Source organism: Nothoprocta perdicaria, unplaced genomic scaffold, assembly GCF_003342845.1.
Source record: "Nothoprocta perdicaria isolate Ctin4 unplaced genomic scaffold, notPer1 scaffold_38, whole genome shotgun sequence".
NCBI classification, from domain to species: Eukaryota; Metazoa; Chordata; class Aves; order Tinamiformes; family Tinamidae; genus Nothoprocta; species Nothoprocta perdicaria.
Window position 1 is genome coordinate 329,514 of NW_020455621.1, and position 12,500 is coordinate 342,013.

Here is a 12,500-nt window from a genome sequence, read left to right on the forward strand (position 1 = left end):
GGTGACGTCAGCAGCGGCGTGGCGGCCGGCGGCTCGCGGCGGGCCGGGGCGCGGGAGCGGCGGGCGGCTCTGCAAGGGCAAACAGCAACGGTCACGGGAGCCTCGTGCGGGCTAAGCAGGGCGGCCGAGAAACTGTGCAGAAATACGCGGCTGGAAACTAGGCGGCTATGCACAAATACAGCTTGTAGCAATACAGCTCTGACACTAGGACAGCTTAGATCTGTCTCCATGGTTCATTATAAACGGTGCCCCTTCGGGAATTTCAGCCCAGGCACGGAGTAGTTCCCTAGCAATCCCCCGCTACCATCGCAGTAAGGCCGCTACCAGTAGCTGAAACCTCCTTTCGGAAACAGGGTGTTACACTCCAATTCCTGTACCCGCCCAGCATGTTTCACTGTAGTTCTGATGGTCTAAAACCACGCAGAACAGCAGCAAGGGGAATTGTACACCCCAAACACCACCACCACACAAATCACAAACAAAACCTCCCAAAACATTTTCCTCACAGGCTGATCCTTCTGACAGGTTGTCTTAAGTCCAAGAAAGAATTAGGTATTGTGAAGGGGAGCCAAAGAGCAACACCTAAAGTGGAATAATTTCCATGACTTGAAGAATACTTGGCAAATACTACAAGCAGAACTGAGTTAAGGAAGAGCAAAGAGCCATGAGCTACAAGGCCATCAAGAAAGATCAACCCAAAATGCTGCTGTGGCAGTCAAGCTCGGGCCTGTCCCATCTGCCCTGGCATGTGAGGAGCAGGCCTTTGAAATATATATGACATAAAACATCATTTTGATGGAAAAAATCCGCTAAAGTAGCTCTCAAGGGATTCCTGAAGATAGTAACCAGGGGCCCAGGGAAAGCAGGAATCAGTCGTGGGTTAAATACTCTGGAACATCCTGTTTATGCAGCTACATGAATGGGACTTGGCATCCAATCTAATAGGAAAAGACCCTCTTTGTCCTTCTCAGATCTTTGTCCAATCTAGCTCTCCATCCAGCTGATGCTCAAGGAAATTTATCTGTTACCAGCCACTTCTGAAATTAGGAACTTATTCTCTTCCTAATGCTGCCTGACCAGAATGTAATTTAAAATACTGATCCTTGTGGCAGCACTTGGCAAAGGGTGTAAAATTACCAAAAACTCTAGTAGCTCTTCCTTTGCAAGATATTAAGATCTTTACCCCAACCTCCCTTTTTTTTTTCCTCTCCCGAGCTGCTGGGGCAGCTGGTGCTCATGTCAGCTGCGTGTGCAACAAGTGATCCCGCTGCCATGAAGGCAAAGCTTTAGTCTTGCCATACGCAGCCAGCACCCTGCGTCTGCCTTCGTCGGCACTGGGGAACACAGATACCCACTCCTGCTGCTCCAGTCATGTGAACCCAAACAGACCCTCAGTGGCTGTGACAGCCCAAGGAAAGACAGGCRTCTTTAACAAGTATCTGCTATGCCACTTACATTGGCATTCCCAATAATATCGCCAAATGACATAAAGCTCTCTATACAAATGACATAAAGCTCTTAGGGAGCTTTATAGGTGATACTGCTGGATAGAATAGGCTGGACTATCAGAGATAACATCAGGGTGCATAAGAGATGGTTCTCACAGACTTAAATTGAGCTAAATGCCTATGGTCTCCAAGGACTCTGCCAAGAAGTGAATTTGAGCCCCAGGGCAGACAGAGAAGGGAGGTTTCCCGGCATGATGTAGGAAGCACAAGCAGTGGTGGCACACCACAGAGCAGGGAGCACGAGCACTGGTGGCAACTGCAAACAGAAAGGGAGACGAGGATGATGCAGACAAGCTTCAAGCAAGACTTGCCTTCTCACAGAAGGCTTTATAGAGGGGGGGAAAAAAAAAAGCAAATGCTGATGGTTCCCACTCGAAGATAAAGGGTGTGTCTCACACACGGGTGACAAAATTAGTTCTGTCACTTGGCCAAAGCGTAACGCCCAAACCAGAGGGTAGTAGGTAGTGTCATCATGCCTAAAGCAGCATTATAGTATTTAACCTGGAAAAACACCAACTTCAACTTACTGCAACCTGGAATACATCTTCCCGACTCACAGTTTGCCAAAGACATTTTCATCTGTCCATTCCACAATGAACATGAAGGCTGGAGAACCCCATTTCCAGTCACACCTCACAGAAGTGCGTCGAAAGACATCCAGGAGAGACAATTTAAGTCATTAAACTGCATGAGAAATTCAGTAAAAAATGAAACAATCCTTAAACAACAGCAGAAAATCCCCATTTATGTGATTTTTTTCACCTTAATATTGGAGGACTGGGAAGGTGGCTAGCGAATAATTTAACTCTCCAATATTCCTCACTCTAAATGAGCAAAGAAACCAACCATCCCAGGGAACAACGGTCAGCACATGCCCTTTTCCAAGCAAAAATGCTTGGACTAGCTAATCAAGGGAGTAATAGTGAACGGCTGGTCTTCATTCAATTCCCATTTAACTCAATGCTAGCTACATCCACTGAAGGCAGAATTGAACCGTTTTACAGCTCTCATCCCTGCTAAATTTAAACATATCCAAGTCTTGAGTAGCCCCACTGAAGTCATTAAGATCACTTCMCATTGTCTCAGATTATGGCTAATTATTAACAAAGTCTAATCAAAACGAACAAAAACACAGTAATCTACCATTCTGCATGTGCAACAGCATTTTGGTCAGCTGGACTAAACACAGACATGGCATAAGCAGTTACAACTATTCCAACTTCTACCAAATCTGAACTTGATTGATTCTACAGATTGGTGTCCTTTAAATTAACCCACTAAGGTTGCTTAATTAAACTGTTAGAAACAAAATCAGGGATTCACAAACTATGGCATTTTATTTCAGAGGCCTTTGCTTACATTTGTACAATATATTACATAATTCTCCATTTCTGCAGAACCTAATATATATTTTATAGCTTTTTTTCTATAAGCTTTTCCTTCAATATTTGTCAACAAATTTTTACAGTCCTGTACAATTCTGAATACTTTGAAACCATTTTCAATAAAATCAGTTAACCTTAAGCACACACTACGAAGACTGAAAATGCTTTTCTTAGAAAAGTCAAATGTAAAGGATTCTGACACTCTAGCATCTACAAACAAAATGCTTTGAATTCTTACATGTTGTATTGCCAGAAAACAAAAAAAACATGCCAGCCCCTACTTCCCCAGCCAAAAGAAGTACACAGAACTACAATTAAAACAGTAAAACAATCTGTACAATAAAGTACTGTGTATTAACAGTGCCAGGTATTAAATAGCTTGAATGAACACTTCCGCAATATACAAATGTCTTACAAAGGTATATAATTAACAGGAGAGAGCGCTCGGGATTCGTACAACATAAAATCAATACAAGTGAAAACAGTTTGGAGTTGGTTTTGGAATTTGTACAAGGCATTTAAAAAAATTAAATGTCTACCACGCAGCTAGCTATTTGTTTAAAAACAACTATCCCTTGTGGCAGTGTTCATATCAGCAACCACAACTTACAACCTCACACCTTACTCCTCCTTGAAGTCCTCTCAGTTGAAGCTCGTAATAAAATAAGCATTACAAATGAAATATTTGTCGCTTTAAGGGAAAAGAAACATTTACAAGAAAACACAAAAATATAACTGTTATAATCCATTATGAATAAATATACACTTTAAACTGGCTAAATACAATCTTTATACATTGTTTAAGATTTAATACAGTTTGTTAGCCATTTTCTTCCTTTTTCATAATGTATTTTATCAAAATTAAAAAAAAATACTGATTTATAGAAAAATGGCAAAGTACAGTAGTTTCATTCCAATTAATGGGTTATTAAAACCCAGAGTAACCTATTTAAGCCTAATTCAAACCTGTAAACATTAGTCAGTCTTTTTTTTTCTTTTTTAAAGGAATCCTCATATTTGGTTATCAGGACTGATGTCAAACATCCTACTAATTGCAGGTTTTGAATTGAATACATGTGCTTGACTTATACAATTAAAGCCACCATCGGGTGGCTTAGCAGTTAAAAAACAATTAGCTTGTACAAATGAAAATAGGTTCAATATTTGTCATAAATAAATGGAAAAATATCAAATGTTCCAGCTTTAACAAAATACCAGGGAATACATGTACAGTAAGCCCTACCACATTTAATTAGGCCAACCCAGCAACTGTATGCTTACTGTACTGTCTCTACAGGCAGTGAACAGCCTCCATTTGCCACAGTGGAAGGCCTTCGAGTCACTAGACTTACAATTCCCAGACAAGTTGGAAACAATTATTGCTTGAGGAAAAGCAGTTTGTTGTACTTTTTCTTCATAAAAGTGCACTTAAGTGCAAAGTTAGCTTGTCAAGAAACAACTTTAAATACAAAATAGTGCTTGTCTGAATTTTGTGCCACTGTGCAGTATAAAAAAAAAAAAAAGAAAGAAAGAAAAAGAAAAGAAAAAGAAAGAAAAAAAGTGGCCCTCAGCAGCCATTAAGTGCAAAGTGCTTTGGCAAGTCCTGCTGTCACCTGCACTCAACTGACATTCCATTCTGTGATGAACTTGACATAGATGGCTCTGCTAAAGTTAACATAACCGCAGCTGTAATGGAACTAGAAGGTGAAGAGGAGGAAGATGATGTAGTAGCAGCACCTACATAKGAAAAAGAAAAGATACATGTTAAAAATCAACCAAGGAGCTAGMAAAACACTTTTTGATCAAAGAACAAGGATCAGTTTATGCTTACTCCAGTAAGAACACCTGATAATTAAAAAGAAAAAACCCTCCTTTCACAAGCTTTCCTGGGAAATACTTTGCAAGGTACCTTGGGCTATAGCTAAGACAACATGATGTGGCACCTTGCAGCCCTGGTTTGCTGATGAAGAACCTTGCCAGAGTAGCCAATTCTCAATCCTGAGCACAAAAGAAACCCTATGGGTAGATCCTGCCCCASCACTGAATCTACATTTATGACCTGCTCTGGAAACTGCTAAAGAACTGGAGTTCCTCCTGTGGCCCCAAGAAACTTACTATGTATGGCCAACTGCAGTCTTTCTTTCTGCTTAGAAATGTCTCCTTAGAATCTCCATGTACATGTTAGAACCACACATCCAGCAAGATACAGTGAGAAGCTTTTCAATACTATTAGAAGCAGGCACACCAGAATATTGTCTATAGCACCAAGTAAGGCAAGTTCAAGGAAATGGCTTGATGATCTCATTTAGAGTCATGAAATAAGGCAATAATGTTAATGAGAGAGCATTAACTAGATACACAAGAAATATTACTGCAAATTATAAAGCAACCTGGAAGAAAAAAGAAGTTATTGATAATCTTGGATACATCATTCACTACTTACAAAAGTTTACTTTTTTTTTCCCTMTATTTAAAATAGCTCTGCCTAAGCACAAAACAAAACAAAATCAGAAGAATGCTGCTTGCCTTTTTTCCCCSCTTTGCACAGGATTAACTGAAAGTCACTGGATACCTGAACTGTAGCTTTTGAAGATCGTAAAAACATTTGTACTCAACTTCTGTTTTTAAAAGGACTTCTTACGGCACACATCTTCCTCAAAGTTATCCAGACCTTACTAGCACAGCCAACCCCATGTGATGTAGCTTTCARAAAGGGGAACTGTAGCTCCCAGCACTTACTTTCCCGTTCCTTTTTCTTTAAGCGCTTTCTTCTTCGATCAATGGAAGCAACCTCTGATTTTAGGGACAGGTAGTGTTTCCTGATTTCCTGCAATTTTTCTTGAAGAACTGTTATACGCTCTGCRCTTGTCAAATTTTCCAAGTCAGCTGCAAGTGAAACAAAGTCTATTAATTGCTGCACTGCTGCACTACAGTGTTTCTAGAAAAACTTCTGAGTCTAGAGAAACTTTTAGAAAAGGAAAGGTAAAACAGAAAAAAGCATCTACAAAAGAAATGTGTCTAGTGGATAACATTCATACGAGAATGGCAGGTCAGCTCAGGATGGCAAGTCCACAAAAGAGCTTAAGTGAAAACCAGAATCAAGAGAGTGGAATATAGRTGGTTACCTGCACTGCAACAAACAAAAACCCCACACAACTAAAATATATATAAATTACCCACGCTCCTCTGCGTACTACTGCTGCGTTTATCACAAAAACAAACAAACTTACAATGGACTAATCCTAGGGAGGAAAGAGAACAAACTAAACAAAAATCAAAACAAAAAAAAAGCCTTCTTTTAGGTTAATCTTGGGACACTCAGGGCCTGCTCTGAAGATGCTACTTACACATTTGAAAACTCCATTTGTAAACTTTGGGCAAACGATTATTCTGTTCTTTGAGATCAGACTCCTTCTCTCCATTTTTCCCACATTTCCCTGGAGATTGTGTTCTCACAGGGGATTTGGTTTGGTGAGATTTCATGCCAGTTGAAACCGATTTTGCTGGCTGAGACTTGGACACGCTTTCACCAGCAGATAGTTCTTCACTATCGCTGCTGTTTGCTGAAGAAACAAGAAAAYATCTTATTATAAAATAAATAACCATCATCCCCCAAACCGAAGTTAATCAGAAGCTACCCTTGCATGGACGTTCAAACAAAACGGAGTTTGATTGAAACCCTTTACCCTGAAATCACACCCTGGCATAGACCCTTAGCCTCTCTAGAGCTCAAAGTCAGGAGCACAAAACTGGCAGCCTCACAGCAGTGTTGCTCTAATTCCAGCAAGCTGTGAAAGGGAAACCTTGCACCAGTAACACTGCAGAGTTAAGGAAGCAGTGGAAGAAAGTGCTTAGAGAAGTTACAGAATCTCTATATCAGACTTATACCATATATATATATGYTTTTAAAAATAAACATTTGTTATGAGAAACTTGCACATCAGTAGTATGTGCCCTAGGTACTGACAATGTGGACTCACACAATCCCTTTTGGTTCTGCTCTTTATGATGGGGTTACCTACATGAGCAATGCTCTTTAGCAAGGARGAGCAGCAACATACATGCTGCAGATAGGGACCCTACAGCAAGAAAGCTGCAGCTGTCTGCTCTCTTAATGACAAGACAAAAGCTGAAGCTGCAATGTAAGCAGCTTTAACCAATAGACCTGAACTAAARACAAACATACAAAACCCCACACCTTTCTTTGCTCACAACTAATTCCACATTTTATCTGTTTTTTTTGCTTTTAAAAAAGCCTAACAAACAGAAAACAGGCCATTGTAACGTACACAGCATAAGAAACAACTCTAGTCCTGAAATGCTTACATCCTGACAAAGACAGTCTGAGAAAGAGAAATCCACAAAATCAAAGGGAGCAATGCCAAAGCTAAAAATGGTGCATTAGTTCTGCTAATTCAGTTTGTTTTGTTACTTAAATTAYGAGATCAGGAAAGAGGAAGGATATTTTGTTAGGAGGAGATCCGTGAAATGGCATGAAAAAGAGCATGTGAGAATGTGAAAAGGAGTTCCATGAACACAAAGTACATGAGGTATGGCTGCAGTGGAGGCAAATGCCATATCAGAAGGGGCAGAATTTTAATAAAAGCTGATAGAGACATAGTATATGTTTTCAATCGTTACTTAACTGCTTTTTATAGCTATCCTGGCTGACTGGCCCCTGACGTTTCTTGTTCATATGAGCAGTGAGGAGAGCCAGTGATTGATCCTGCTGTCTCCCCAATACATGTGTGCTTGTCTCTCTCAWCTCATTTTGCCCTGCTTTTACTAAACCTCTGTGCCCTAGTACCACAGTTCCTATTCCAATTAGCTTCTACAAGCTAATTCAACAAAAAAAGCTTCGAAAGCCTGAATTATTTACTCAAAATGTAGATAGAGAAGGGACACAGAGCTGGTCTTCTGGAATTATTTACATATTTGCCACTGGAAGAGTGGCAAATATTATCCTCCAAAAGCTTATGATATGATGCGTTGTTTGAGCTAAATTCCAGTCTCCCCTCTTAAACACACAGCCACAGTGTTTGTTCCTGCCTTTTTCCCTGTGGTAGCAGAGGTCCTAATCCAACTAAACATGAAGTGGGTACTCCTCTTAGTCTTTCTGAATTAAAAATACTAAGCATTTCTAAGAAAAGAGGCCCAGAAATATCACACAGCATTTTAAAAACACTTTGTCATTCACACACAATAGAATATTAAACAGCATGAAGAACCCCCTGTTCAGCATATTTTATCCTAATATATTTATTCCCAGACTTCATGTCTGCTGTCATTCATCAGGTGAAACATTACTTTCATACAAATCATTTCACATTAAGCTGCCTTACTTACTAGTTTTACTCTTCTTTTTATTGTTCACAGAAGAAGTTTTGTGGCTTCTCTTCTGCTTTTTTGCAGAGCTGCCTCCTCCCTGAGCATCTTTAAGTCTTTTTTGGCCTGTACAGACTACAAGTGAAAGAAACACAAACCAAAAATAAATACTTGCACTTGTGTGGATCTTTCTCAACCATAAAGTCTCAAAAAACGTCCCCCAGAGAAACCCCTCAGAGCTGAAGTTTGCAGACAACAATGCAACTGTCCCTACGTATCCTAGAGGTTTCCGTTTTCTATTTGTGTTGGCAAGAAGGTGTGGGAGATGGAAAGGAGGCAACTAGTTGTTTGAAGTGCATACATAAAATAATGGCAAATAACTTTCTTATAGGCATCAACAGAATTTCTCTGACCACACAGATTTTAAAATATATTTTATATTGTCAATTATATTTACTAGAAAAAATTAAGGAACCATTAGAACTGAATGTTGAAAATAAAATCTTTGCCACACTTAGAAGCTGTGGAAAAAAAAAAAGAAAAAAAGAAGAAAATCCTAAACTATCATTTATTATCAGTAGTTATATTAATTGAAAGCCAAAAAAAAAAATCTAGAACAGAGATAATGATGAAAAAGATAAAGAATCATTTGAAAGAGATGGAGACTTTTTCTGTGACTATCTGGGAAAAAACAAAAGGAAGATTCTACTCTTTCCCATAAAAAGAGTAGAAGAAAAAAAAAAGAGTATTTTTCAAGTAGGAAACATTCAAATTTATGCTCATACAACCTCCTGATTTACAGATGAAAGCTGTAACAAAACCTTGTAAATTAAGAGGGATCTTCCAGTTTTCTAAAAGACAAATGCTGACAGAATAAGAGGGAGACATGTAAGATCAACACTGCTCTATTAAAAGCACAAACAAAACTTAAAATGAGGAAAAAATATCTCCCTTCTTGATTTCTTTTGAGACAAAAAAAAGTTCTGAACCTTCCCATACATGAACTGTGGAAAGCAGCACAGCCTTAACCTACAGAACATCTCCTCCCTTTAAGCAAAAGCACAGAGCTGTTCTTTTAAAAGAATGTAACAAAGACAGAATGAGGAGGGTAACATGTTTTAAAAGTCCTTGGATTGCCAATGATTTTTTTCCAAATCAGCAGCATGGAGAGTATCAAAATGTTCCTAAGAAGSAGCATCTTCCACTCGCAGCAAGGTATTTTAAAGTACTAGCATGGTATTTACTAACAACACACATGCCCTGCCTGTACAACATATTACAACTTGCTCTGGTCTTTCACTGTCATCTTCAATATAAACTTCATTCTTATATGCTTTATTCCTCATTAAAAGCACTAGAATTGTTATGAAAAGGTCATGGAACATTTCCACTATCATCTTTTGTTCTTTGGAGGATTATGTCGTCTCCACAGATTCAAGGTGGAGTTAAGCAGGTTACTACTTTTGCCAACAGGATTAACTAACTTGTCAGGAACACARTGTCAACAGAATGCAAATACATCAGCAACACAGTGGAGGAGAGCAAGGTCTAGGGTGAAAGCAGCTCTGTTTCCCCACTTCCTTTACCTTTTTCTGTATGCTCTGGCTCTGGCTGATTACTACTACTGGAGCTCACGCTGGCATCAAAGCCTGTCGGAGAAATATTTCCCTCTGACTGGAGGTCCTGCAGCTCCCCTGCAACACTATCCACTTCTATTGTGCTATCGGTTTCGCTTTTAATGCTTCGGATCTCCTCTTGATTTGGTGGCAACATTTCAGAGACAGTGACACTGGACTGATGTCTACTGGATTCTGTTACGGTTACAGACGAAGGCGATTCAGGTGTCGTGGGAGGTGTATTTAGCACTGAATTACTCCCACTGCTTGGAAATTCAACTTTCTTTTCACCCATTTCAGTCGGTTTCTCTTCAACAGGTTTAACGTCTACACTAGCTGGCAAAGGCTTTTGAAGCTCAGAGCTAGGCAAAGAGGCATCTTCCTCTGCAAGAGCCTGAAGCTGCTCCTCTGCTGCAGCGTCCTCAGGAGCAGCGTGTGGAGGGGAGGCAGCAGCTTCCGTGTCGGAGTCTGAGAACAATTCCTTCAGGGTCTTCTTYGGCCACTGTCCCTGAATACTCGACCAAACATCTTTTCGATCCTTGGCCCTGGTGTTCTGAAGTCTTTCATCAGAGTTATTTAGGAGCTTTATCCTTTTCTCTGCTACTTCAGAATATCCTGGGTAGAAAGTACTTGTCCGTAAAGACTTCCTTTTCTCCTCTAATCCATTGTACTTTTTAGTAGGACTGATTTTCACTTTAGATTTGTCCTCCTCCTCTTCATCTGAGGAGCTGTTACTGCTGTTTTCTAAACTAAGGGAGTCTTTGCCTTTCGATTTCTCATCCTTTCTGTTAGGTGACACAGTCTTTAGAGACTCCTCTGCAACACAGTATCTTCGTTTACCACGTTTTACCTGTGGTTTTGCTGTTTTATCAGCTATTTCCTTTTTTACCTCCTTTCTCTTCTTTGTGGTTTCATCTTCTCCATCAGAGTCGGTATCTTCAGACAATTCTTCCATCTCTTTTCGCAATCTTTCTGGAGACTTGGATCCTGACTTGGACACTGCTACATCCGTCAGAGCTTTAGCTTCCTCTGGGAGGGATGAATTGCTCTGTTGTTCTTTCAGACAGGGTTCATGTTTATCCTGACTTGTAGCTTCATCTTGAGATTCCTCTTTGCCATCAGCATGTACATTCTGGGCACTTTGGTCATCTTCCTGCTCACTATCATCAGAACTTTCAGAAGCTAGTAAGAAAAAAATAAGTAGTTTTAGATTCTGGTTACAAAAAATAATAAAAAACAGCTGTAGAAAACTGCAAAGATAGGAATCAATGCTACTGGCCTTTCTGCTAAACTACATACAGTTTACACTGTTTTCTATAAAGGCTTGCAAGGTTATTTTCTATTCTATTAAGATGTGTAATAGCTAGATGAGGAATAGTGTCACTGTCTCTGAAATGTTTCAGAAAGGACACCTCTAGAAAATTCTTCCAAGGAGTGTCCCCAAGCACAGGATAGGTAAAGCAATAGCTTTTAAGCTACTAAAGCAATAGCTTTTTTAAGGTGCCATTTGTTATTAATCCATACAAATAAGAACTTCCTTCATAACAGAAACCAAAATAGAAGTTTAAAAATGCATTTCATATAAAAACTCGTATTTCTTAAGGGTAACAGCATACAAGTATTATCTGCCCTTTCTTCAAAGCTCAAAACAGACTAAGGCAATAACTCCCCTAAAGAAATCACAATGCAAGAAGTCAGAATAAAAAATACACACACAAAACACTGGGTCAAAACAACAAGTCTGGTGATGGGGCTTGAAAAAAARGRAAAAAAAAAGTAATAAAGGTATTTGGAGAAAGTCAAAGAAACTGAGAAAAACAACAGAGATATGAGAAGAGATAATGAGGGAGAAAGAATCAACAGCAGGCCCACCCCATGGGAAAGGAAACGAGCACAAGGAATAACAGAAACTGAATATAACACAGACAGTTGTATTCAGTTTCTATGCCATTTTTGCTTCACATCACTTATTCTCATTCTCAATTCCTTATTAAAGCTTACCACCTCAAGGATTGTAACATAACCATTGGGAGAGAAGAAGGATCATCTCAGTTGAAAGTTTTGCCCAAGTTAAATTCTTCCTCCCCAAAAAATGTACTTTTTGGAAAAAAAGTCACCTAGAGACCAGCATGCTAATAGGTCAGAGGGAGGTACAGGACAGAACAACTTGGGAAACGCTGCCTCAGATGCTCTTGTTCGTTGTTGCTTTAAGATAGGCAGAATGTGAATTTCTACTATGAGACTCCATCAGAAAGCAAATTTTGAAGCCATCTAAATAGGTTTCCAACACTTGCCTTTGTCACGAGCTTAGAGCATCATCATTATACCACTATATAATAAAGAAGGTATCAAAATTTGTCATTTGAAATGAAAAGCAAGAACTCCATGTTACAGCATTGCTAGTAGTGTAACCAGAACACACGTCTATTAATTTTCACTCAATGCCTATCTATTTTACTGTGACTTTAAAAAAAAAAAAAAAAAGCCTATGTAACATACAATAGCATTAATCATCCCAGTGTAGGAAAAAAAGACCTTTAAAAAGTTTTGAGCAAATAGATCTAATGTTGGAGGGTGAAGGTAACAAAAATAACTTTTTTTTTTTTAAATAAGAAAAAAAAATCTGAAAAAGAAAAAAGTGGCATGAGAGAAAAAGAGAAAGAGGG

The 12,500-nt window shown here is 39.2% G+C and overlaps 2 protein-coding genes across 2 annotated transcripts in view; both read right to left on the reverse strand.

Annotated features, from left to right (window-relative positions):
- Window positions 1-2,052, reverse strand: part of RBM34 (RNA binding motif protein 34) — an 8,615-nt gene extending 6,563 nt beyond the window's left edge. The window contains exon 1 of the mRNA XM_026044714.1: window positions 2,036-2,052. Within this exon, the coding sequence (XP_025900499.1) occupies window positions 2,036-2,052 (17 nt within the window). The remainder of the gene's footprint in view (window positions 1-2,035) is intronic.
- An 826-nt stretch (window positions 2,053-2,878) lies between these two features.
- The window catches only part of ARID4B (AT-rich interaction domain 4B), a 63,124-nt gene continuing 53,502 nt past the window's right edge, over window positions 2,879-12,500 (reverse strand). The window contains exons 19-23 of the mRNA XM_026044715.1: window positions 9,805-11,016; window positions 8,240-8,353; window positions 6,241-6,456; window positions 5,633-5,779; window positions 2,879-4,630 (exon numbers count right to left, since the gene is read on the reverse strand). Of these exons, the coding sequence (XP_025900500.1) occupies window positions 4,503-4,630; window positions 5,633-5,779; window positions 6,241-6,456; window positions 8,240-8,353; window positions 9,805-11,016 (1,817 nt within the window). The 3' untranslated portion in view covers window positions 2,879-4,502. The remainder of the gene's footprint in view (window positions 4,631-5,632; window positions 5,780-6,240; window positions 6,457-8,239; window positions 8,354-9,804; window positions 11,017-12,500) is intronic.